The sequence below is a fragment of the Gorilla gorilla genome, chromosome 19 (assembly GCF_029281585.2).
Source record: "Gorilla gorilla gorilla isolate KB3781 chromosome 19, NHGRI_mGorGor1-v2.1_pri, whole genome shotgun sequence".
NCBI classification, from domain to species: Eukaryota; Metazoa; Chordata; class Mammalia; order Primates; family Hominidae; genus Gorilla; species Gorilla gorilla.
The window spans coordinates 19,455,270-19,481,734 of NC_073243.2; the positions used below are offsets into that span (position 1 = coordinate 19,455,270).

Sequence of the window (26,465 nt, forward strand, 5' to 3'; positions counted from 1 at the left end):
CTGGCCAGGCGGTGGGCTGACCCCCCCACCTCCCTCCCGGACGGGGCGGCTGGCCGGGCGGGGGGCTGACCCCCCCACCTCCCTCCCGGACGCTGAATTTTCAAAATAGGAATATACTTAAATCCAGTGAGAGTTTGAGTAGATTTTCCAAGCATCTCCCGGTTCCAACTCTCCTTCTAATGTTCCCACTTTATCTGCACTAACTTTACAACTGGTCCTAAAACTACAATTACTTGTTGAGGGAGGGATCTCATGGGCTGTGATTAGATCATGGGGGCATTCACCCATGCTGTTCTCGTGATAGTGAGTTCTCACGAGATCTGATGGTTTTATAAGGTGCTTTTCCCTGCTTCGCACTGCACTTCTCTCTCCTGCCGCCATGTTGAAGAAGGATGTTTGCTTCCCTTTCTGCCATGATTGTAAGTTTCCAGAGGCCTCCCCAGCCATGCAGAACTGTGAAGTAAACCTCTTTCCTTTATAAATTATCCAGTCTCGGGCAGTTCTTTATAGTAGCATGAGAACAAACTAATACCCAACATACTATTTTTTTTTATTTTTTTTCTTAAATAGAGATGGGGTCTCACAATGTTGACCAGGCTGGTCTGGAACTCCTGGTCTCAAGTGACCCTCCCATTTCGGCCTTCCACACCCGGCCCCTTAATTCACGTATTAAAAAAAAAAAAAAAAAAAAAAAAAAAAACCTTCAAAACCATAACATGAATATAACAAAATTACAATGTTTCTGATTAGAACTATGAAAATCTTGTCTTTCCAGGGTGAGTTTTAAGTTGATATTCTGTGTGAGTAGCACCTTTGGTGCCCAGTGTCTTTACAAAAAAAAAAAAAAAAAAAAGATGGCATAACTAGAAATTACTGACTGAGCCATCTGGCTCAAATGAAAAGCCAGTATTTTCAGAGTATTAGTCACACACTGAAAGAAGCTGGTCATGTAAATCACATTGTAACTTTATAAATATTACAAACTTAACAATTTCAGTCAACACTTACTGAGTACTATGTTCTGTAATCATCCCTTTATAAGTATTAAACTTAATACTCATAAAAATCATGAGATAAGTATGAAAATGTTCCCCATTTTACCCAGACATACCGTCTAACCTGAATCTCTGCCGATGTATTTACTTCTCTACCTTCTCTCATGTTACTCTGGATCAACTGCCCTTGCTCCTAATAAGGCTTCCAAACTGGCCAGTAATTAGATCTGATCTCATTCTTCCCACTCAGATGTCCTCAAAGACACTGCTCCAGAAATTCCTACCCTCTCCTGTGTCATCGGTTCTTCTCTCTACTAAATTCAATCCCATCAGCAAAGCATGCCACTAGCAATTCTCCAACTTTACACACACACGCATGCAGACGCACACACAAATGAAGCCCACAAGCCCTCCAGTTACTGCACCATTTCTCAACAGCCCTTCACGGTACAACTTTAAGAGTTGTCTTCATTCCTTATCTCCGCTTGCTCTCCTTCCATTCTCTCAGGCTCATACCAATCCGTCCAGTGCAACTGCCTTTCTCAAAGTACCATTCACCTCTAGTGGTCACTCATCAGTCCTTATCTTACCCAAACTCTTTTTTGACACAGCTGATCTCTCTTCCCTTGAAGCTTTCTTCACTTGGCTTAAAGGCCACAGCATTCTGGTTTGCCTCCTCTGACACCTCACTGATGCCGCTCACACTCCTTCACTAGCTTCTGGTTACTTATCTGGCTTCTTAATGCCAGTGTGTCCCAAGACTTAGTCCTCAATCTTCTTCACCTATCTACATTTACTCCCTTATTGAGCCCATCCAACTTCATAGTTTATATGCAATCCATATGCTAACAATTTCCCATTTTATATCTCTAAGCTAAACCTCCTCACTGAATTCCAGATCAAATATAGTAAGCTGCCTATGTGACTTCTCTACTTCAGTGTCTAATAGACAAATCAAAAGTAGCATATTCAAAACCAAGCCCCTGGTTATCTCTCCTCCTTGTCCTGCAGTCTTTCTTTTCCATTTCAGTTAATGTCAACTCCATCCTTTCAGATGTTCAGGCCAAAAACCCTGAAATCATCCTTGACACATTCTCTCACACACTCTACCCTTCAAATATTGTGTTCCTTCTAGGCCAGGCGCAGTAGCTCATACCTGTAATCCCAGCATTTTAGGAGACCAGGCTGGACAACAAAGTGAGACCCCATTTCTACAAAGAATGTTAAACATTAGTCAGGCGCAGTGGTACATGCCTATGGTCCCAGCTACTGGGGAAGCTGAGGCTTGAGCCCAGGGGTTCGAGGCTGCAGTGAGCCATGTCTGTGCCACTGAACTCCTGCTGGGCAACAAATCGAGATCCTGCCTCAAAGAAAAAGAAAAGAATTCTATTCCACCAGCAAATTCCAACAGCTCTATTTAGGAAATACACCCAAGAATTAAACCACTTTGTTCTCTGCTCCAATACAGGTCCAAGCTAGCATCATGTCTCATCTGACTCTCCGTGCAGTCTATATTCTCAGCATAGCAAGCCAAGAATGATCTCATTAAAATGTAAATCAGGTCATATCACTCCAGTGCTGAAAAACCTCACGGCTACCTCACTCTGAGTAAAAGCCTAAATCCTTACCTGTAAAAAACCACACAGCCTCCCCTCCACACCCTTTGCTGCTCCTCTGACATTGCCAGGCCTCTCTCCCACTGCAGCGCCCCTGTACTGTTCTTCTCTTGGCCTGGAAAGCTCTTCAAGACATCAGTACTCCACCCTCAACTTTTCATTCCCTTTCCCCACTTTATTTTCTCTCCAGGGCACTTATCACTACCTAATACACCACATTTTTAATTTAATTATCTAGTTTACCATCTGTCTTCCCGCAATAACTGCAAAACTTTGTACCAGCAAAACTTTCATGTCCTGTTCTTTAATGTACTGCTATGTTTACAAAAGTAGGCACTCAAATATTTGTTAAATGTAGAATTCAATTTGAAGATTACGTGTGATCTGCCAGCACTTTAAATTCAAAGTGCCAATATAAGGTAATTTTTACATGATCCTATGGCTTAAAGGCTCTAAAAGTTTATATTAATAACAAGTCCAGGCCAGGCGCAGTAGCTCACGCCTGTAATCCCAGCACTTTGGAAGGCCCAGGTGGGTGGGTCACCTGAGGTGTAGTCCCAGCTGCAAGGGAGGCTGAGGCAGAAGAATTGCTTTAACCCAGGAGGCGGAGGTTGCAGTGAGCCAAAATCACGACACTGGACTCCAGCCTGGATGAAAAGAGTGAGAATCCATCTCAAAAAAAAATTTTATGTCCAAGCCCTCTTTTCATATATATGAAGGTTGGTTTGGGTGGCATTTCACTATACTCTTCTTCAAACCTTTTTTCTTTTTTTTTTTTTTTTTTCAGACGGAGTCTAGCTTTGTTGCCCAGGCTGGAGTGGTGGCGCAATCTCGGCTCACTGCAAGCTCCGCCTGCCGGGTTCACGCCATTCTCCTGCCTCAGCCTCCTGAGTAGCTGGGACTACAGGCGCCCACCACCACGCCCGGCTAATTTTTTGTATTTTAATTAGACACAGGGTTTCACTTGTTTGCCAGGATGGTCTCGATCTCCTGACCTCATGATCCGCCCGCCTCATTCTCCCAAAGTGCTAGGATTACAGGCGTGAGCCACCGTGCCCAGCCTCAAACCTTTTTTCAAGAGGAGCAGAAACATTTATACTGGTAGATTTCTCCTCAGTTGCAACAGATACAAACTCTGGAGACTAAAGCTCTGGGGATGTTTCTGGAAAAAAATAGCAACGACTATTAGCCAAAAGACAAAAACAGGCAAACAAATACAATGGTACTCCAACAGGCTTCTAAAACAGCACCAAGTCCTTCATTTATTGAAGGAGGAGCCAAGGTTATTCTCAATCGTAAAGCAAGTTCATAGGAGGAATAAATTGCATACCAAGAAAAAAAGCAATCAAGAGTTAAGTACTTAGAGCTATTAACACTGAGTGTTATACAAAGTAAGTCTGTACCTCAAAGAATCTACAATCAAGAAGCCCGGGCGCGGTGGCTCGCGCCTGTAATCCCAGCACTTTGGGAGGCCGAGGCGGGCGGATCACAAGGTCAGGACACTGAGACCATCCTGACTAACACAGTGAAACCCCGTCTCTACTAAAACTACAAAAAATTAGCTGGGTGTGGTGATGGGGGCCTGTAGTGCCAGCTACTCAGGAGGCTGAGGCAGGAGAATCTCTTGAACCCGGGAGGCGGAGGCTGCAATGAGCCGAGATTGCGCCACTGCACTCCAGCCTGGACGACAAGAGTGAAACGCCATATGAAAAAAGCTCTCAAAAAAAAAAAGAAAAGGAAAAAGCTCTCAGCCAGGTGCGGTGACTCACACCTGTAATCCTAGCACTTTGGGAGGCTGAGGCTAGGGGTTTGAGACCGGCCTGGGCAACATAGTGAGAAACCCCCATCTCTACAAAAAATAAACATAAAACTTAGCTGGGTGTGGTGGTGTACCATGTGGTGGTATAGTCCTAGCTACATGGGAGGCTGAGACAGGAGGATCACTTGAGCCCAGGGGTTTGAGGCTGCAGTGAGCTATCACTGTGCCACCTCATTGCAGCCTGGGCTACAGAGACTCTGTCCCTAAATATATAAAAAATAAATAAAAAATAAAAGGGATGAGAGTTAAGGTATTAAAAAATAAGTATTTTACCTGCCTTCAGAAATTTCCCACAATTCAAAATTCAAAAATGTTTATGTGGCTAAGAAATGAAGAATCACATTTCAAATTACAAACAGAATTACTGAAAATTTTAAATGAGCTTTGCAAATACATTAATTCAGAACTAAAAGTCTGATATGATGTCACATTAAAGCAAGAAGCCCAGAAGGGACAAGCAGAGTGACAGCACCAAATGGGCAGCCAGAAATACAAGGAAGTCGAAGCCCCTCATGAGCAACTTAGTTTTCATGACTTTTTCCCAACTTTTATTTTAGATTCAGGGGGTTATTACTTTGTTTGAGGGGAAAAGGTGTCAACAACTCTTCTCTGCAATGTTTAGCCAAAGGTAATCTAATAAATAATCAAATAATCTTTCCCACACAAGCCTCGAGCAGATTCTAATGGCCTGAAAAGTACAAATGATGCTCAATTTGAATTTTAAACAATATTGTTCCACTTTCATTCTATAAAGAAAATGAAAATATAATTTACTCTGAAAGGCACTTTTAAAAATTCAATTCCTGACTTATTTCCAACAACTTACAAATATTCCCTATATATAACTTTCATTGATCCCTTTAAAACTTTAAAAACCACACATACAGTAAATAAACCTTCGGTAACACTATAAAAACAATTACTATTACTTCTAGCAATTACTTATCAAGGCAAATAAACAGCTACTGAATTTACCATTGAACTTTCTTTAGTCATAGTAACGAGAGATATCTGGTACTCCACTGCATCTACTGAAAAAATGTTTACAGACTTAAGACTTGTTTACTCTTCTAATAGTCACCTACTACACAATTCTCATCTTACAAGGGAAGGTCTCTTGTTGATCTTCAGAGCATGAAATCAGAGACAGCTTTAGTATGTAGATCCCCAAGTAAAAATAGAACAGATTCCAGGGACTCAAAATGAGAAGGCGGAGGAAGAACAACTCTTATTTAAGAAAACAACCTACAGTTCTATTCAAAATCATAAAATGGATGATTATATTTCATATAATTTGGATACCAAGTGTTGAATAATTCAAGATTGCACTTTTAGAATTCATTTTACCTTGGGATTACTAATAGGATTCTAGCATCTGCTGTTGATATTGCAACAATATAGGATTCAGAATTGCTAAACAACTTCCTCTTTATAAAAATGACTAACCTTACAGTCTGATTTACAACCAGTAATCTGAAGACCAATTTTAACTCATACTTTCTACCTTCTGAAAGCCTTTTACACTAATTAAATAAACATCAAATGTTAGTATTAACCAACAATAACCATGAATGCCTCAGAGTAAAAGCCTAAATCCTTACCTGTAAAAACCACACAGCCTCCCCTCCACATCCTTTGTTGCTCCTTATCCAGACTTATACCGAAATAATCCTAAATATGTATTAGATAGCTAATACACTTGTTTTGTATGGTCCTTCACAGTAGATGAGTTACTGCAGTCTCATCTATACAGCTTACATTTTCTTCTTTTTTTTTTTTTTGAGACAGAGTCTCGCGCTGTTGCCCAGGCTGGAGTGCAGTGGCGCGATCTCGGCTCACTGCAACCTCTGCCTCCTGGGTTCAAGCGATTCTTCTTGCCTCAGCCTCCCGAGTGGCTGGGACTATAGGTGTGCACCACCATGCCCGGCTAATTTTTGTATTTTTAGTAGAGACGGGGTTTCACTATGTTGGCCAGTCTGGTCTTGAACTCCTGACCTCGTGATCCACCCGCCTCGGCCTCCCAAAGTGCTGGGATTACAGGCGTGAGCCACCGCGCCCAGCTCCAGCTTACATTTTCAATAGAAGTCAAGAAAGGAAGACAGAGGAAACTTAAACTCTGTGATTCATTCAAAATATATTTGCTGAGTATCTATATATGCCCAGTATTGTGTTATGTGCTAGTGATATAATGTAGCACAGGATCAGACGCGGTGGCTCACGCCTGTAATCCCAGCACTTTGGGAGACCAAGGCGGGCGGATCACTTGAGGTCAGGAGTTGGAGACCAACCTGGCCAACACAGTGAAACCCCGTCTCTACTAAAAATACAAAAATTAGCTGGGCGTGGTGGTGTATGCCTGTAATCTCAGCCACTCAGGAGGCGGAGGCAGGAGAATCGCTTGAGCCCAGAAGGCGGAGGTTGCAGTGAGCCGAGATCATGCCACTGCACTCCAGCCCTGGGCAACAGAGTTACTCCAGCTCAAAAAAATCATAATAAATGTACCACAGGTTGAGTATCCCTTATCTAAAATGCTTAGGACCAAAAACATTCTGGATTTCAGATTTTGGAATATTTGCATACACATAATGAGACATCCTGGAAATGTAACCCAAGTCTATTAAACACAAAATTTATTTATGTTTCATTCACAGGCACATCTTGTTTTAATGCCCTTTAGTTACTGTGTTTTTAACAAATTGAAGGTTCATCAAGCAAGTCTATCAGTGCCATTTTTCCAACATCATGTGCTCACTTGATGTCTCTGTGTCATATTTCGGTAATTCTCACAGTATTTCTTCTTCTTTTTTTTTTTTTGGACATAGAGTCTCGCTCTGTCACCCAGACTGGAGTGCAGTGGCACAATCTCAGCTCACTGCAACCTCCACCTCCTAGGTTTGAGAGATTCTCATGCCTCAGCCTCCCAAATAGCTGCAACTACAGGCAAATGCCACCATGTCTGGCTAATTTTTGTATTCTTTTAGTAGATACAGGTTTTCACCACGTGGACCAGGCTGGTCTCAAACTCCTGACCTCAAGTGATCCACCCATCTCAGCCTCCCAAAGTGATAGGATAAAGGCGTGAGCTACCGCGCCTGGCCAGTTTTTTTCATTATTACTATATTTGTTACAGTGATCTGTGATCAGTGATCTTTGGTTTTTCTATTGTAATTGTTTTGGGGCACCACAAATGGTGCCCATATGAGAAAGCAAGCTTAATAAACATTGTGTGTGTTCTGACTACTACACCAACCACCAGTTCCTGTCTGTCTCCCTGATTCTCAGGACTCCCAATTATCCTGAGACACAACAATACTGAAATTAAGTCAAATAATAACCCTAGAATGGCCTCTAAATGTTCAAGTGGTCTCACTTTAAATCAAAAGCTAGAAACGATTAAGATTAGTGGACGCCTGGCCAAGAAATTTTAAAAGTTAGCCAGGCACAATGGCGTGCACCTGTAGTCCCAACTACTTGGGAGGCTGAGGCAGGAGGATCACCTAAGCCCAGGAGGCTGAGGCTGCAGTGAGCTATAACCACACCACTGCACTCCAGTCTAGGTGACAGAGCAAGACCCTGTCTGTAAAGAAAAAAATAATATACATTAGGACATCTATTAAATTAAAAGTAAATTAAATTAAAAATAAATAAACAACGGGCCGGGGGCAATGGCTCATGCCTGTAATCCCAGCACTTTGGGAGGCTGAAGTGGGCAGATCCTGAGGTCAGCAGTTCAAGACCAGCCTGGCCAACATGGTGAAACCCCATCACTACTAAAATACAAAATTTAACTAGGCATGGTGGCATGTGCCTATAATTCCAGGTACTCAGGAGGCTGAGGCACAAGAATCACTTGAACCTGGGAGGCAGAGGTTGCAGTTAGCTGAGATTATGCCACTGCACTCCAGCCTCGGAGACACAACAAGGCTCCGTCTCAAAAAAATAAAAATAAAAATAAAAATAAATTAATAATAATAATAGGGCCGGGCACGGTCGCTCACACCTGCAATCCCAGCACTTTGGGAGGCCAAGGCAGGCAGATCACGAGGTCAAGAGTTCAAGACCAGCCTGGCCAACATGGTGAAACCCAGTCTCTACTAAGAATACAAAAATTAGGCTGGGCGAGGTGGCTCACGCCTGTAATCCCAGCACTTTGGGAGGCCGAGGTGGGCAGATCACGAGGTCAGGAGTTCGAAAACAGCCTGATCAACATGGTGAAACCCTGTCTCTACTAAAATACAAAAATTAGTCAGACGTCGTGGCGCATGCCTGTAATCCCAGCTACTCAGGATGCTGAGGCAGGAGAATTGCTTGAACCCGGGAGGCAGAGGTTGCAGTGAGCCAAATTTGTACCACTGCACTCCAGCCTAGGACTACCATGAGAATGGTGTGACACCATATATGGTTTTCTTTAAGGATGGTTTAGAGATGGAAAAATGTTAACAAATTTGGCAATTACTTTGGATCACCTGCCGTCATAACTGGCTGCTGCTTGTCATTCACACAACACCAGGACTTAAAACAAATGGAACTGATGTCATCTTAAACTCTTCATTTATTTTGATTTGGAATGGAGGCATTGTTTTTAAAAAAAACACGCCACATAGTTGTCTAAAAATAAAATACATTTAATTGGCCAGGCGCTGTGGCTCACGCCTGTAATCCCAGCAGCTTGGGAGGCCGAGGTGGGCGGATCACGAGGTCAGGAGATTGAGACCATCCTGGCTAACACGGTGAAACCCCGTCTCTACTAAAAATACAAAAAATTAGTCGGGCGTGGTGGCGGGCACCAGTAGTCCCAGCTACTCGGGAGGCTGAGGCAGAAGAATGGCATGAACCCGGGAGGCGGAGCTTGCAGCGAGCCGAGATTGCGCCACTACACTCCAATCTCGGCGACAGAGCGAGACTCCGTCTCAAAAAAAAAAAAAATTACATTTAACCTCAAATTAAATAAATAAAAGGACACTGTAATACAACATCTTCACAATACCCAAAATGAGTTTCAAAGGCCTGTTACTTATAGCATACCTATTCAAAGTGGGAGAGAGGGTCCCTCACCATCTTGCTCAGGCTGGTCTCAAAACTCCTGGACTCAAGCAATCCTCCTGCCTCAGCCTCCCAAAATGTTGGGATTACAGAAGTTAAGTCACTGCACCCAGAGCTTAAAACTTTTTCAGAATCTTCTTATATACAAATGAGCAAATTTCTATCTTACATATTATGGCTAATGTAACTAACTTAGAACATTGTTGGCCAGGCGTGGTAACTCACACCTGTATTCCCAGCACTTTGGGAGGCTGAGAAGGGTGGATCACCTGAGGTCAGGAGTTTAGGACCAGCCTGGCCAACATGGTGAAACCTCGTCTCTACCAAAAATACAAAAATTAGCTGAGCATGGTGGTGCGCCTGTAATCCCAGCTACTCAGGTGGCTGAGGTGGGAGAATTGCTCGAACCTGGGAGGCAGAGGCTGCAGTAAGCTGAGATTGTGCCACTGCACTCCAGCCTGGGCAACAGAGCAAGACCCTGTCTCAAAAAAAACAAAAAAGAACACTGTCAAGGCAGTTAAAACTAAGTATCACCTTGAACATTTCAAAATAAATAATAAAGAATTCAGAGAACGTCTGGCTCTGAACAGTGTCAGTCTCCAAATTAAACTAATTGTAAAAATGTGCACCCAGCAACTTAGACGTAATTATTTAGGTTATAATTTATCTATTTAAATCACTCTTAGATAATGCAGCTATATCATTTTCCTGATAATGATGTCTTCACCATTCCTACAGAGAAAATGTTTGAATCCAGCTCATTTAAAAATAGCATGAGGCTGGACGTGTTGGCTCACGTCTGTAATCCCAGCACTTTGGGAGGCCAAGGAGGGCAGATCACAAGGTCAGGAGGTCGAGACCATCCTGGCTAACATGGTGAAACCCCGCCTCTACTAAAAATACAAAAAAACTAGCCGGGCATGGTGGCAGGCGCCTGTAGTCCCAGCTACTCGGGAGGCTGAGGCAGGAGAATGGCGTGAACTCGGGAGGCAGAGCTTGCGGTGACCCGAGATCTCACCACTGCACTCCAGCCTGGGCAACAGAGCGAGACTTCGTCAAAAAAAAAAAAAAATTAGCCAGGTGTAGTGATGCGTGCCTGTAATCCCAGCTACTCGGGACTCTGAGACAGGAAAATCACCTCTGCCCAGGAGGCAGAGGTTGCAGTGAGCCTGGCTGACAGAGGGAGACTGTCTCATGGGGGTTGGGGGTTGGGGGGTGGGGGAAAGAGTTAAAAATAAGAGAAACTGAATGCAGGGTATGTAAGAACTCACTGTACTATTCTCACAGTTCTTCTGTATATCTGAAACTCTTCTAAAAAGGTTTATTTAAAAACAAAAAGCCTATCACAGTCGTATTGCTTCCCCAATAGCCATGCCATATGGCTTAGAGGCTGAAGAGGGTAGCAGGCAACACAATACCCTCGTCTGTGCCACTGCTGCACCTGCAAGAGTTAAATATAAACCAAACTGGATAACGACAATTTTGTTGTATCCATTTGGCAAATGCTAAGGGCAGAAGAAGAGCAAAGGTGTCATCCTAAGGGAGAGATGTAGAAATAACCAGAGAAGATAGCAAAAATACAGTATTTTCCTAGGGGAACTATCATACCATAAATGTTCACAGCAGTCTGAAAATCAGAAATTATTCGGAGATTTGTCAGTGCCAAGTAAAAGAAGAAAAAAGAATGAACAGAAAAAAGAAATTAGCACAGCCTAAAGTACTAATGAGGATAATATAAACCTTACGCACTGCTAAATACAAAAAAACAGGGAAATACAATCCTCTGTTTACCTAGGGTGAAAGAGTATCAAGGAAGACCTCGGAATAACACTCCTCTCTATATATAAACCTTAAATAAGTAATTTAGTTTTAGAATCCTAAAGCACAAAAGATGGCAAACAGACTCAAAATACCAGATGCGGCCATCACCAATAGTTATTAGTTCCCCTTCCAAAAGTTACAAAGACTTCAGAGTTTAACAGACAGTGTGCAGTGGTATAAAATGCGGTGGTCTTGGCTGGGTGCAGTGGCTCACGCCTGCAATCCCAGCACTTCGAAAGGCCGAGGCGGGTGAGGTGAGGAGTTAGAGACCAGCCTGGCCAACATAGTGAAACTCCGTCTTTTAAATATATTTGACACATCCTCAAAAAAAGTGACAAAATCAAAGGATCATATGACCCCACAGGCTCCCCAGGACCTAAGTAGAAAAGGGATCATCGTATCAACATTAATTTTATATTCATTCTCTATGTAGATCTAATTTAAACATTGTTTTTCTAAGAGGGGGTCTGGCTGTGTCAACCAGGCTGGAGGGCAGTGATGCACTCATGGCTCACTGCAGCCTCCAACTCCCGGGCTCAAGCGATCCTCCTGTCTTAGTCTCCCAAAGTGCTGGGATTACAGGCGTGAGCCACTGCACCCGGCCTAAACTTTGTTAAATGACAAGTTTGAAGATTAATGAAGTCTAGCTGTCTTGGTTCTGCTATTGCAAATAAGTGAAACTTAGTATTCTCTTTTGGAAACTACGGTCAGAAAGCTGGGTAGGAAATTTAAGGCTGCTAGGGCAGAGGACCAGACAGGAACTTCAGAGATGTGGGAGGAAAAGCCAAAAAGAAAACAATGTTAATTTTTGTAGTAATTTTTAAAATTATACAGAAAAGCTATAGTCATGACAGAGTTGTTCATTAAAGAAAATACTTCAGGGGTGGGCGTGGTGGCTGTATTATAGATAATACAGCTAGATCATTTTCCTGATAATGACATTTTCGCCATTCCTACAGAGAAAATGTTTGAATCCAGCTCATTCAAAAATATTTTGTATGAGGCCGGGCATGGTGGCTCACCCCTGTAATCCCAGCACTTTGGAAGGCCGAGGCGGGCAGACTGCCTGAGCTCAGGAGTTCAAGATCAGCCTGGGCAACACGGTGAAACCCCGTCTCTACTAAAATACAAAAATCAGCCGGCCGTGGCCGGGTGCATTGGCTCACGCCTGTAATCCCAGCACTTTGGGAGGCCGAGACGGGCGGATCACGAGGTCAGGAGATCGAGACCATCCTGGCCAACACGGTGAAACCCCATCTCTACTAAAAATACAAAAAATTAGCCGGGTGTGGTGGCGGGCGCCTGTAGTCCCACGTACCCAGGAGGTTGAGGCAGGAGAATTGCTTGAACCTAGGAGGCGGAGGCTGCGGTGAGCCGAGATCACGCCACTGCACTCCAGCCTGGGCGACAGAGTGAGACTCCATCTCGAAAACAACAACAACAACAACAAAAACTTTGAAAGAAAAATAAGGACCTTGATGAGACACTGAAGGTGTCTCAACAAGTGTCACTTGCTTAAACAAGTAAATGGAAAAGAAAAAAAATGTAAGAAGGGGGAAGAATGTGTATAATATTGTGGTGAAGTAGCTATATTGTATTATCAACTAATATAAACTAGTGTCGATCAACGAAACTCCATATATATAGAGTTTCGTTGATATATATATATATACACACACACACACACACATATAATGTCACACCCCAGCATTTTTTTTTTTTTTTAGAGAGTCTTGTTCTGTCACCAGGCTGGAGTGTAGTGGCGATCTTGGCTCACTGCAACCTCCAACTCCTGGGTTCAAGCGACTCTCCTGCCTCAGCCTCCCGAGTAGCTGGCACTACAGGCACATGCCACCACACCCGGCTAATTTTTGTATTTTTAGTAGAGACGGGTTTCACTGTGTTGGCCAGGATGGTCTCGATCTCCTGACCTCGTGATCCACCTGTCTCGGCCTCCCAAAGTGCTGGGAATACAGGCGTGAGCCACCGTGCCCGGTCAAATTTTTTTTTTTTTTTTTTTTTGAGACAGAGTCTCACTCAGTCACCCAGGATGGAATGCAGTGGCGTGATCTCAGCTCACTGCAACCTCTGCCTTCTGGGTTCAAGAGATTCTCCTGCCTTGGCCTCCCAAAGTGCTGGGATTACAGGTGTGAGTCACTGCACCTGGCCTACCCCAGCATTTTTAAGGTCTTCCACAAACGTCAACCTTTCCAGATAGTTTTCCCACTAGTTCAGTTTATCACATACTCCAACTACAAACTTCTTTCAGCATAAACTTTGTCTTGTTCTTTTCCCTCGGCCTTAAATATTTTCCTTTTTCTGTGTGTCAAATTTGACAGATCTTTTAAAGGTCAAGCACAAGTGTCATGAACTCCTCCTCAAAGCCCTCCATGAACCAGACTGGTAGAAGCCAGCTTCTCTTGACTTTTTCTGTAATAACAACGCTAAAGCAGCTGTATTATGGAACTTTTATTTTTCTACAGACTACAAGTTCCTGAAACACCAAAACAGCATCCCGATAGCACACAAAACAGGCATCAAACTTGCTGATTTAAGAGACAGCATTAGATCTGCATAAATGAGCTTCACTCCACAGATCAAAGAACCCTCCGAAATTACATACCAAATTATGCATGTGTGCTTTTCTCAGGAGGTCTTTTAACTCTTGCTAGATTCTCAAAGGAAACTAAGAACTCCCAAAAGAAAAAAAATAAACTCTGAGAAGGCTGAGAAGGAAAGGGCTTGAGTTTTATCAGAAAATAAAACTGTTTCTACTAGCCAGCTCCATCAGCATTTAGGAGGGTTAGATTGGAGAAATTACCCAATTTCTTTATTTACTTCAAATATTTGGCTGGGGCAAAGATTTGACACATGGTTCAAGGTGGGAGGATTGTAACCCAGTAGTTCAAGACCAGCCTGGGTAATGTGGCAAAACCCTGTCTCTACTAAAAAAAAATTTTTTTTAATTTGCTGAGCATGGTGGCGCGTGCCTGTAGTCCCAGCTACTGAGGCAGATAAGGTGGGAGGTTCACTTGGGTCTGGGAGATTGAGGCTGCAGTGGGCCATCATCACATCCCTGCACTCCAGCCTGGGTGACAGAGCAAGACTTTATCAAAAGGAAAAATTAGCCAGGTGTGGTGGTGCATGCCTATAGTCCCAGCCATAGGGAGGGAGGGAGGAGGATTGCTTGAGCAGAGGAAGTGGAGGCTGCAGCGGGCCTTGATGGTGCCACTGCACTCTAGTCCGGACAACTGAGCAAGACCCTGTCTCAAAACAAAACAAAGATTTGATGTGATTTGCCTCACAAGCAACTGGGACTATAGGCATGTGCAACCACGACCAGCTAATTTTTGTATTCTTAGTAGAAATGGGGTTTCACCATGCTGGCCATGGCTTATCTCAAACTCCTGACCTCAGGTGATCCACCAGCCTCAGCCTCCCAAAGTGCTGGGATTACAGGCGTGAGTCACTCTGGGATTACAGGCATGAGTCACTAAGCCCCGCCTGCCAGACTATTTCCTTAGAAATTCATTTACTGGCTGGGAGCGATGGCTCAAGCCTATAATCCCAGCACTTTGGGAGGCTGAGGCGGGTGTATCACCTGAGGTCAGGAGTTTAAGACTAGCCATGGCCAGCATGGTGAAACCACATTTCTACTAAAAATACAAAAATTAGCCGGTTGTGGTGGCACACGCCTGTAGTCCCAGCTACTTCTGAGGCTGAGGCGGGAGAATCGCTTGAACCTGGGAGGCCGAGGTTGCAGTGGGCTGAGATCGTGCCACTACACTCCAGCCTGGGCAACAAGAGTGAAACTCCATCTCAAAAAAAAAAAAGAAAAAATTCATTTACTACTGGCTGCTCTGCCTATGGAGTAGCCATTCTTTTTTTTTTTTTTCTGAGACGGAATTTCTTGTTCCCTAGGCTGGAGTGCAGTGGCATGATCTCGGCTCGCTGCAACCTCCACCTGGCGGGTTCAAGCGAGCCTCCCGCCTCAGCCTCCTGAGTAGCTGGGATTACAGGTGTGCACCACCACGCCCGGCTAATTTTGTATTTCTGGTAGAGATGGGGTTTCTCCATGTTGGTCAGGCTGGTCTCAAACTCCCAACCTCAGGTGATCCGCCCGCCTCGGCCTCCCAAAGTGCTGGGATTACAGGCGAGAGCCACTGCACCTGCCAGAGTAGCCATTCTTTATTCCTTTACTTTCTTAATAAACTTGTTTCACTTAAAAGAAAAAAAAAAAAGCCAGGCAAGGTGGCTTACGCCTGTAATCACAGCACTTTGGGAGGCTGAAGCGGGCAGATCAGCTGAGGTCAGGAGTTCGAGAACAGCCTGACCAACATGGAGAAACCCCGTCTCTACTAAAAAATACAAAAAACTAGCTGTGCATGGTGGCACACGCCTGTAACCCCAGCTACTCGGGAGGCTGAGGCAGGAGAATCGCTTGAACCCAGGAGGCAGAGGTTGCAGTGAGCCGAGATGGTGCTACTGCACTTCAGCCTGGGCGACAAGAGCGAAACTCTGTCTCAAAAAAAAATTAAATAAATAAATAAAAAACTTTGTTTACATAGTGCTACTAAATGTAGCACCTCAAGGTAGGGATATCACATCAATTACCTTTGCCGTTCCTGCAGCATCTCAATACAACGGCATATAAGGGCTTAATAAATAAACTTTTATGCTGATCCTTTATTCCATTTTCCAAGCAACCACACAAGTTTAAAGGAAGACTGCTATTTAAAATTATGATGGTAGCTGTGCGTGGTGGCTCATGCCTGTAATCCCAGCACTCTGGGAGGCCAAGCCAAGAGGACTGCTTGAGCCCAGGAGTTCAAGACCAGCCTGAGCAACACAGCAAGACTTTGTCTCAAAAATAAGTAATAAATAACAAAAAAATAAAATTAAGACGGAATTTCTGTCTTAAACTACAGGTTTCTCTATTTCAACTTCCTGTTCCTTGAACATGTTAATAGAGCAACCATGTAGTTGTATTTATAACTACAAATATTAAGTTCTTTATTTGAAAAAGGATTGATAATAATGCATGGTTACAGGTGACTTTTTTTAAAAACTTCTTATTCTGAAATACAGTCCCATAGGACAAGCGGGAACTGTACAGAAAGGTTTCCTGTAACCTTTACCCAGTTTCTCCCAAACGCTAACATCCTGTATAACTCTAGCACAATATCAAACCCAAGAAATCGACAGTGGTGCAATCCATATACTTTATAGTCCCCCCACCCCTGCCCCATCGGCATTTTCAATTACTTGTGGTCAAGCCCAGTCTGAAAATATTAAATGGAAAATAACAGAAAAAATAAACAATCCCTAAGTTGTAAATTTTGTGTTGTTCTAAGTAGCATGATGAAATCTCACACTGTCCCTCCTGCCTATCACTTAGCAGTGCCTGGTTTCAAGTACCCCTTATTTTACTTAATAATGGCCCCAGAGTGCAAGAGTAGTAATGCTGGCATATTGTTATCATTGCTCTGTGTTATTATTGTTGTTAACCTTACTGTGACTAACATAAATTAAATCCTATCATAGGCATGCATACATAGGAGAAAGCACAAGGTTCAGGACTATCAGTGGTTTCAGGCATCCCCTGGAGGTCTTGGAAAGTATTTATCCCATGCAGATAAGGGAGGACTACTGTATTCAGATGTCATCACTCAGTTGTGTGTGGGGGGGGGGGGGTGTATAGCTCTATGCAATTTTGTCACATTTGCAGATGTGTGTAATCACTATCAAGATACAATACTGTTCATCACCACAAAGATCCCTCATGTTGCTGTATACCACATATCCCTCATGTCCCTAAATCCCTGAACATCACTATTCTCCATCACTGTAATTTTGCCATTTCAAGAATTTTATACAAAGGTGCCAAGACCACCCATAAAGAAGGACAATCTAGCCAAGATCCCGCCACTGCACTCCAGCCTGGGCAACAAGAGCAGAACTCTGTCTCAAAAAAAACCAAAAAAAATAGGCTGGATGCGGTGGCTCACACCTGTAATCCCAACATTCTGGGAGGCCAAGACAGGAGGACTGCTTGAGCCCAGGAGTTCAAAACCAGCCTGGGCAACACAGCAAGACCCCATCTCTATTTTTATAAAAAATTTTTAAAAGATATATGTAGACACAAAGAGAGAGAGACCCTGTCTCTTAGGAAAAAAAAAGCAAGCTGTTTTCTATCTATAGTGGATATACAATTATACATTCCCACCAGCAATGTATAAAAGTTCAAGTTTCTCCAAGTCCCTGGCGGCATTTAGTGTTACAGTTTTTTTAATTTTAACTATTCTAACAGGTAAGTGGTGATATCTTACTGTGGTTTCAATTTGCATTTCCCTGATGTCTAATAATGTTGAACATGTTTTCACTTGTTTGCTATTTGTATGTCCTCTTCAGTGAAATGTCTCTTGGTGTCTTTTGCCCTTATTTTTTAGGCAGGGCCTTGCTCTGTCGCCCAGGCTGGAGTGTAGCGGTGGTGCAGTCACAGCTCACTGCCGCCTCAAAATCCCCATCTCAAGCGATGCTCCTATTCAAGCCTCCCTAGTAGCTGAAACTACAGATGAGAGCCACCACACCTGGCTAATTTTGCCCATTTTTTTGAATTGACTTTTTTTTTTAAACTGTTGAGGGTTCTTTAAATATTCTAGATACAATCAGTTGCCAGATATGTGATTTGCAAATGTTCTTCCAGTTTGTAGCTTGTCTTTGCATCCTCTTAACAGTCTTTAATCAGGTAAAAATTCTTAATTTTCATGATGTCCAGTTTACTAATATTTCCTTTTATGGCTCATGCTTTTGGCATCAAGTTGAAAAAGAACTCCTAGTCTGGGCGCGTGGCTCACGCCTGTAATCCCAGCACTTTGGGAGACTGAGGCAGGCGGATCACCTGAGGTCAGGAGTTCAAGACCAGCCTGACTAACATAGAGAAACCCTGTCTCTATTAAAAATACAAAATTAGCTGGGTGTGGTGGCCCATGCCTGTAATCTCAGCTACTCGGGAGGCTGCGGTGGGAGAATCGCTTGAACCCAGGTGGCGAGAAGTTGCGGTGAGCCGAGATCGTGCCACTGCACTTCAGCCTGGGCAACAAGAGTGAAACTCCATCTCAAAAAAATAAAATTAAAAAAAAAAAGGAAAAAGAACTCTTTGCCTAGCATTACTTTGTCTTAACATAGAAACCCTAGAAAATATATACCTTACATAAGAATATGATAATGTAATTAAAATGCATGTACATTCAAAAGCAAAGGAAAAGTGTCTCCTGACATAAAGAACTTTTTTAAAAATTTCTATTTGATAAAAGGAAAAGTGTCTCCTGACATAAAGAACTTTTTTAAAAATTCCTATTTGATAAACTTCCTTAAAAGCAATCTTGTTTTACAAGATTAAAGCAAACAAACAACAAACAGCTGCCAGGTAAAAATTTAAGGTCTTTGTTTTTTGTATTTTTAACATATCCCTAGCCAATAGAAGAGTAAATAAGAAAAGCTAAATGAAAAAAAAGCAAAGATACAGCAATAGCAGTTTTTCTAAGTCACTGGACATGGGTATAAAGGTTAAATAAAAGGTAAAATAAAATATTTCCGCTTACAAAAATTAACTTGTTGCAAATCTAGAACATAACTTTATAAAAAGAGGTATACATCTCTACAGCAACAGCAATACAGTACAGTATTTCTTCCAGAAGTGTCTATGAGGGCCAGAATCTATCAATGGAACAGCAATGATAAAAACTTCTGATTAGACCGGGCGCGATGGCTCACGCCTGTAATCCCAACACTTTGGGAGGCCAAGGCGGGACAAGGAGACCATCCTGGCCAACATGGTGAAACTCCATCTCTACTAAAAATACAAAAATGATCCAGGGGTGGTGGCGTGCGCCTGTAGTCCCAGCTACTCAGAAGGCTGAGGCAGGAGAATCACTTGAACCCGGGAGGCAGAGGCTACAGTGAGCCAAGATCTCGCCACTATATTCCAGCCTGGGCGACAGAACAAGGCTCCATCTCAAAAAAAAAAAAAAAAAAAAAAAACTGCCAATTAACTCAAATTAGCCCAATACTATCTTGCACTAGGGGAAAAAAGTTTAGAATGTTTTATTGTAACATTTAAATATCTTATTTCCTGAAACTACATTTTATTCTTTATCATTTATCTGTTTATACCAATAATTCATATTCATTACCAAAATTTGGAAAATGTTTGCTTTTTCTGATTTGTACTTTTCTGTACCTGAAATGCTATTAACCATATAAAACTACACTATGTTTACCTTGACAGTGTTTCCATAAGCCCACACTTCCTTCTCTGACAAGTTATTTCCTACAAACCAATGAAAGGTAACATTAGACATACCCTTAGAGGTCATCTAAATTCTAACAAAAATTTAAATCTAAAAAAAAAGGTTTCAATAATTAAGAAATGCCAAATTATTTATCCTAAATCAAACTGATCTCATTAAAAGAGTGCTTAATACTTTACTTGCTTAAAGCAAAGGAATGCCCACACTATACCCTCCTGCCAACAAAAAAATTGAACTGAAGTACCCAAGACCAAAAGAGGTGAAGGACTGAAACTCATCTTGACAGTGCAATCAAACATTCTTCACCTGAGAAAAGGAAGTCAAAAGGCAACAATATAATGATAGTCACTGGATTATCAGATTTTCCACCCTAGATCCACCCTATTAAATAATGATAAATGCACCTAATTTCACAACATATAATGTGTATTAACAAACTATATAATAAAACTGGCCCGGCGCAGTGGCTCACGCCTGTAATCCCAGCACTTTGGGAGGCTGAGGCGGGCAGATCGCCTGAGACCGGGAGTTCAAGACCAGCCTGACCAACATGGAGAAACCCCATCTCTACTAAAAATACAAAATTAGCCAGGTGTAGTGGCACATGCCTGTAATCCCAGCTACTGGGGAGGCTGAGGTAGGAGAATCACTTGAACCTGGGGAGGCGGAGGTTGTGGTGAGCCTGGATCATGCCATTGCACTACAGCCTGGGCAACAAGAGTGAAGCTCCGTCTCAAAAAATATACATATATGCAATAGACGGGCTGGGCGCAGTGGCTCATGCCTGTAAATCCCACCACTTTGGAAGGCCAAGGTGGGCAGATCACCTGAGGTCAGGAGTTCAAGATCAGCCTGGCCACCACGGCGAAACCCTGTCTCAACTGAAAATACAAAAATTAGCCGGGCGTGGTGGTGGACACCTGTAATCTCAGCTACTTGGGAGGCTAAAGCAGGAGAATCACTTGAACTCAGGAGGCGGAGGTTGCAGTGAACCAAGATCGCAACACTGCACTCCAGACTGGGCGACAGAACAAGACTCTGTGTTGGGAAAAAAAAAAATGCAATAGAGGCCAGGCGTGGTGGCTCATGCCAGTAATCCCAGCACTTTGGGAGGCCAAGGCAGGCAGATCACTTGAGGTCAGGAGTTCAAGACCAGCCTGGCCAACATGGTGAAACCCCATCTCTACTAAAAATACAAAAATTAGCTGGGCATGGTGGCCAGCACCTGTAAGCCCAGCTACTACAGAGACTGAGGCAAGATAATCCCTTGAATCCAGGAGGCAGAGATTGCAGTGAGCTGAGATTATACCACTGCACTCCAGCCTGGGTGACAGTGAGACTCCATCTCAAAAAAATAAAAATAAAATAAAATAAATACATAAAGTACTCAGCACAGTGCCTGGTACATGTTAGTCCTCAGTAAACGTTAGCCTATATAAACGTACATAAAAGAACCTCTCTGAAAAGACACATTTGTCAGCCAGGCATGATGGCTCATGCCTGTAATTCCAGCACTTTCGTAGGCCGAGGCGGGTGAATTACCTGAGGTCAGGAGTTCAAGACCAGCCTGGCCAACATGGCAAAAACCCTGTCTCTACTCAAAATACAAAAAATAAGCTGGGCATCGTGGCACACACCTGTAATCCCAGCTACTTGGGAGGCTGAGGCACAAGAATCGCTTGAACCCGCGAGGCGGAGGTTGCAATTAGCGGAGATCGTGCCACCGCACTCCAGCCTGGGCCACTGCAATCCAGCCTGGGCGACAGAGCAAGACTGTCTCAAAAAAAAAAAAAAAAAAAAAGACATATATTTGTCAATGATGGGTTGCTTCCACAAAAAGAACTTATGGCCAGGGTGAAAAGACTATGTTTTTTTGTACTCTTTGCATTTTTAACCAATGCTTATAATACCTTTTCAAAAGATAAAATGTTTTAAAAGTATCTCCTGTGCTGAGGGATTTTTTAGTGTTTAACATAAGGCACTGCAAAACTTGAATTGCCACCGCTCAATTTGCAAAGGAGTAAGTCATAGTCTAATAATATCCACAGAGAAATACACAACCTATCTGATTTCATGAATCTGTTAGGTGTCTTTATTTGCTTAACAATTAGCCATAATGGTCTTCTCTGAAACATTTTAACTCAGTAATCTTCAATCTGGGATGATTTTGTCCCTCAGGAGACATTTGGCAATGGAGACATTTATGGTTGTCACAACTAAGGGAGTATGCTACTGGCATCTAGTGGGTGAAGGCCACGAATGCTGCTGAACATTCTATAATGCACAGAACAGGCCCTACAACAATACTCAACCCAAAACGTCAGTAGCGCCAAAACTGAGACACTCCACAACCCAAGGAACCATTTTGTTCAATTCTGAAAGTAACCAGGTTCTTCATTAAGTTATCAACAAAACATACCCGATATATTCTACCAAGTAATTAATTTAAATCCTTAAGGATTGACAGACAAGAGGTTCAATAAATGTAGCCATTGTTGTTTTAAGTTTTTGGAAATTTTATACAAACATTAGCCTGGCGTGGTAGTACATGCCTGTAATCTCAGCTACTGGGGGCCGGAGGGGGCAGCAGAATCGCTTGAACCTGGGAGACGGAGGTTGCAGTGAACTGAGATTATGTCACCGCGCTCCAGTCTGGGTGAAAGGTGGTGGTGGCTCACACTTGTAATTCCAGCACTTTGGGAGGCCGAGGTGGGTGGATCACCTGAAGTCAGGAGTTCCAGACCCGCCTGGCCAACATGGTGAAACCCTGTCTCTACTAAAAATACAAAAATTGGCCAGACACAGTGGAGGGCTTCTGTAATCCTAGCAACTCTGAGGCTGAGGCAGGAGAATCACTTGAACCCAGAGGCAGAAGTTGTCGTCAGCCAAGATCTCGCCACTGCACTCCGGTTTGGGCAACAAAGTAAAACTCTGTCTCAAAAATAAAATAAAACAAGGCTTTTGTTTCACTGTGTGTAGTTATTGAATCTTTCCAATAAATTTGATATGTTTACATTTCAATTAAAATTCATTTGCCTTGCCCTACTACTTTGTAGATTTTGAGCATGTTAATTAACATGCTTCAAATTTTAAAAAAAAATTAAAAACAATCCCATTGTTTCTGATCAAGGCAAGAAAACTTAAATCTGCAGCTAAGTAACTTTACAATGAGGCCTGAAAAAATACAAATTAAATTGTTCTCTCCTCTATCTTAAAGTGTATTTTAGTATGCCCCATCAGAAAATCAATCATTAAGAAAAAGCTTTGGGACGTTTTATTAATACTTGCTATATACATTATCCAAAAAAAAAGTGCAAAACGGAACCAGATGACCATCAAAATCTAGAGCTGGTTCACAAACGGATAGGAAATCTTTTCACACATTGCTGCTGCTGACATTGTTATCTTATTTTACTTTCTTAGTAATGCATAACTTCTTTCACACCTTTTAAATGTTTATCTTTTCCATTATGTAAGAATTCAGAGAGGCCGGGCCGGTGGCTCACGTCTGTAATCCCAGCACTTTGGGAGGCTGAGACGGGCGGATCACGAGGTCAGGAGATCGAGACCATCCTGGCTAACACAGTGAAACCCCGTCTCTACTGAAAATACAAAAAATTAGCCGGGTGTGGTGGCGGGCGCCTGTAGTCTCAGCTACTCGGGAAGCTGAGGCAGAGGAATGGCGTGAACCCGGGAGGCGGAGCTTGCAGTGAGCCGAGATCGCGCCACTGCACTCCAGCTGTGCGACAGAGCAAGACTCCGTCTCAAAAAAAAAAAAAAAAAAAAAAGATGCAGACGGGCACGGTGGCTCACGCCTGTAATCCCAACACTTTGGGAGGCCCAGGCAGGCGGATCACCAGGTCAGGAGTTCAAGACCAGCCTAGCCAGCACGGTAAAATCCCGTTTCTACTAAAATTACAAAAAATTAGCCCAGCTTGGTGGCGCGCGCCTGTAATCCCAGCTACTCGGGAGGCTGAGGCAGGAGAATCACTTGAACCCAGGAGGCAGAGGTTGCAGTGAGCCGAGATCGCGCAACCGCACTCCAGCCTGGGCAATAGAGTGAGACTCTGCCTCAAAAAAAAAAAAAAAAAAAAAAAAAAATGCAATAAAGTTTTTTTTTTTTTTTTTTTGAGACACATTCTCGCTCTGTCGCCCAGGCTGGAGTGCAGTGGCGCCATCTCGGCTCACTGCAAGCTCCGCCTCCTGGGTTCACGCCATTCTCCTGCCTCAGCCTCCCGATTAGCTGGGACTACAAGCGCCCCCCACCATGCCCGGCTAATTTTTTGTATTTTTAGTAGAGAAAGGGTTTCACCGTGTTAGCCAGGATGGTCTCGATCTCCTGACCTCGTGATCCGCCCGCCTCGGCCTCCCAAAGTGCTGGGATTACAGGCATGAGCCACCGCGCCCGGCCCTTCTTTTTTTTGAACAGAGTCTCGCTCTGTTGCCCAGGCTGGAAAGCAATGGCGCGATCTCAGCTCACTGCAACGATGCCTCCCGCGTTCAAGCAATTCTCCTGCCTCAGCCTCCCGAGTAGCTGGGATTACAGGCGCCCTCCGCCACGCCCGAATAATTTTTTGTATTTTTAGTAGTGACGGGGGTTTCACCACTTTGGCCAGGCTGGCCTTGAACTCCTGTGCTAAGGTGATCCGCCAGCCTCGGCCTCCCGAAGTGCTGGGATTACAGGCGTGAGCCAGCGCGCCCGGCCTCAGTGCTTTTCCAGCACATAATTTTTATGAGTATCCTGCAGTATCATTAGAACTTCTCCATTCACTGCAAGCTAACTCCCCCTGAGCATCTAGAACTTTAATACTTGTCCAAACCTGCTTGCTCATGGTCTAATAATAAACCCAATTATACAATCTGTAAGAACCCCTGACAACCTTTTCCTTAAGAAGCCATAAAGGTGATTTAACGAACACCTCAAACTCTTAGTAAATGTATTTCAAAGACAGATTTCATCACTCCAGTCTTTGGCTTCTGCTGAGGGCTAGAAGCTACTGGTTTTAGAGTGGGTAGGGGGAAGATCGCTTGAACTGAGAATGACACACGCCGGGTGTTGTACAGCAGGGGTAAGTGCTGGTTCATTTCTCTTTAAATCTGGCAGCACGTGGGGCTGCATTGTGAAGCCACCAACCCGCCTCCCCCCTTCCACTCCGCACACGGACGTCTCCAGTGCGCATGCTCCGCGCACACAGTCCTAGCAGAGTAGGAGCCAACCCCCTAAAAAGTCAACCTGGAAGCCGCAAACGGCCGGAGGCCGGGACAATGGGGGAGGGGGGCCGCAGGCTCCTCGGGGAGGCCGACCCGGCCGCCGCCCCGGGCCAGAGCCTGCGGGCGCAGCTCCGGGGTTTGCAGGCCTGCGCAGCAGCCGGAATCGCGGCGAGCACAAAGCCCGGAGCCGGCCAGCGAGCGGCTCTCCCCGCGGCCCGCTCCTACCCTCCCCCAGCCGGGCGGCGCAGCCGGAGCCCGTGCCAGGCGGAGGCAGGCGAGGCGGCGATCCGCACTCCGCCAGGGTCTCCGGCACCCGCGCGCCCGCGTGGAGGCCGCCGAGGCCAGCGCTTTTGTTGTCGGCCCCAACTCCGCGGACCCAGCGCCGCCCGGGGAGAAGTTTTGTGCGCCTCACCTATCCCGCCAGGGCCGGTCCCTTCCGCCCGCCCTCAGACACCGAGCCGGGGACTCGCAGCCGCACTGGGTCCGGACGCTCCAGCCGGCCCCGAAGGTCCGGCGGCCCCGGCAGCACCTGAACCCGGGACCCGCCCCTCCAAGCTGGCGGCCCCGGCCTGGGGACCCGCACACAGCCCCTCCCCCGCAACGTCCTACAGAACGGTGGGGGAGGGGACCTCCTCCTCTCCGACCCCCCGGGCGCCAGGCCCTGTCCCTGGGCCGGAGCTGGGTCGCGTCCCCGCCCCCAGTGCCCTCCAAGAGCCGGGCGAGAACGGCTGGGCCGGCCGGGACCGGAGCCTCGAGGTCCCCACCCTCGCAGGCCCGGGCCCCTTCGGCAGTGCGGCCGCTGGCCCGGGAGGAAAAGAGGGACTGGGCTGCGGCTGTCCGCGATCGCGGCCGGGCCCGGCGCCCCGCCGCCCGCCTGCTCACCTGCCAGCTGTCTTCGCAGTAGCAGTGCCGACTGCAGCTCCGTCATCCTCCCTGCCGAGGGCCCGGGCTGGCGCCGGGGCTTCCGAAGGGCTGGGGACAGGCTCTGGGGGCGGCTGGAGCGGGGTGTGCCGAGGAACCCGGGCCCCGCGACCGGAGCGCCGGAGCCGAGGGAGGCCGGGCTGAGGCGGCGGGAGCGGCGCCTCGCTGCCGGTGCGAGTCCGCTCGCTTCAGCTCTTTTCACAGCGACTCACGCCCGGAAGGGGAGGGTGCCCGGGCTGCCGCGGCGCGCACTGGGACTTCGCTCGCCCGCTTCCCTCCTTCAACCCGCCCGTCGGCCCCACCGGTGCCTTCCCCCGCCACTGCCTCACTGCGCGCAGGGCCGCTCGGCGCAGGCGCGCTGAGACTGCCGACTTGGGAAGCGTCCCGCCCGCTAGCCCGACCCCTCGGCCTCCCGCCCCGCCCCCGGCGGCGGAACCCCGCCCCTTGAGCGCAGTTGTCCCGGCCGCCGCCATTTTGGGAAGGTCGACGCCCAGCTGCCAGCCCAAGCCTCCGCTGGTAGACGCCCCGCGGACGCCATGACAAAGAGGTCGCAGAGGGTCAAATACAGCCTCTGGATTGAAGCAGTGGATATAGGAGCGAAGAGGCCAGAAGAAGTGGTAGATGTCTAGTCCTTGGCGAGCGCCCAAAAGCCATCTAACACTGCCACATGGTGTGCGAAGTAGGAATTGTTAGAAAGCCGAAGTTAGTACTGGTGTGCCCCATTTTA

At 45.3% G+C, this 26,465-nt stretch overlaps 1 protein-coding gene across 2 annotated transcripts in view; it reads right to left on the minus strand.

Annotated features, from left to right (window-relative positions):
- Nucleotides 1–26,162, minus strand: part of UBE2G1 (ubiquitin conjugating enzyme E2 G1) — a 96,360-nt gene extending 70,198 nt beyond the window's left edge. The window contains exon 1 of one of the 2 annotated variants that reach the window (XM_004058312.5): nt 25,700–26,162. In XM_004058312.5, the coding sequence (XP_004058360.1) occupies nt 25,700–25,745 (46 nt within the window). In that variant the 5' untranslated portion in view covers nt 25,746–26,162. Of the gene's footprint in view, nt 1–19,576; nt 19,597–25,699 lie in introns of those variants that run through there. The other variant, XM_063700526.1, reaches the window with a different exon arrangement.
- Nucleotides 26,163–26,465: the final 303 nt, after the last annotated feature.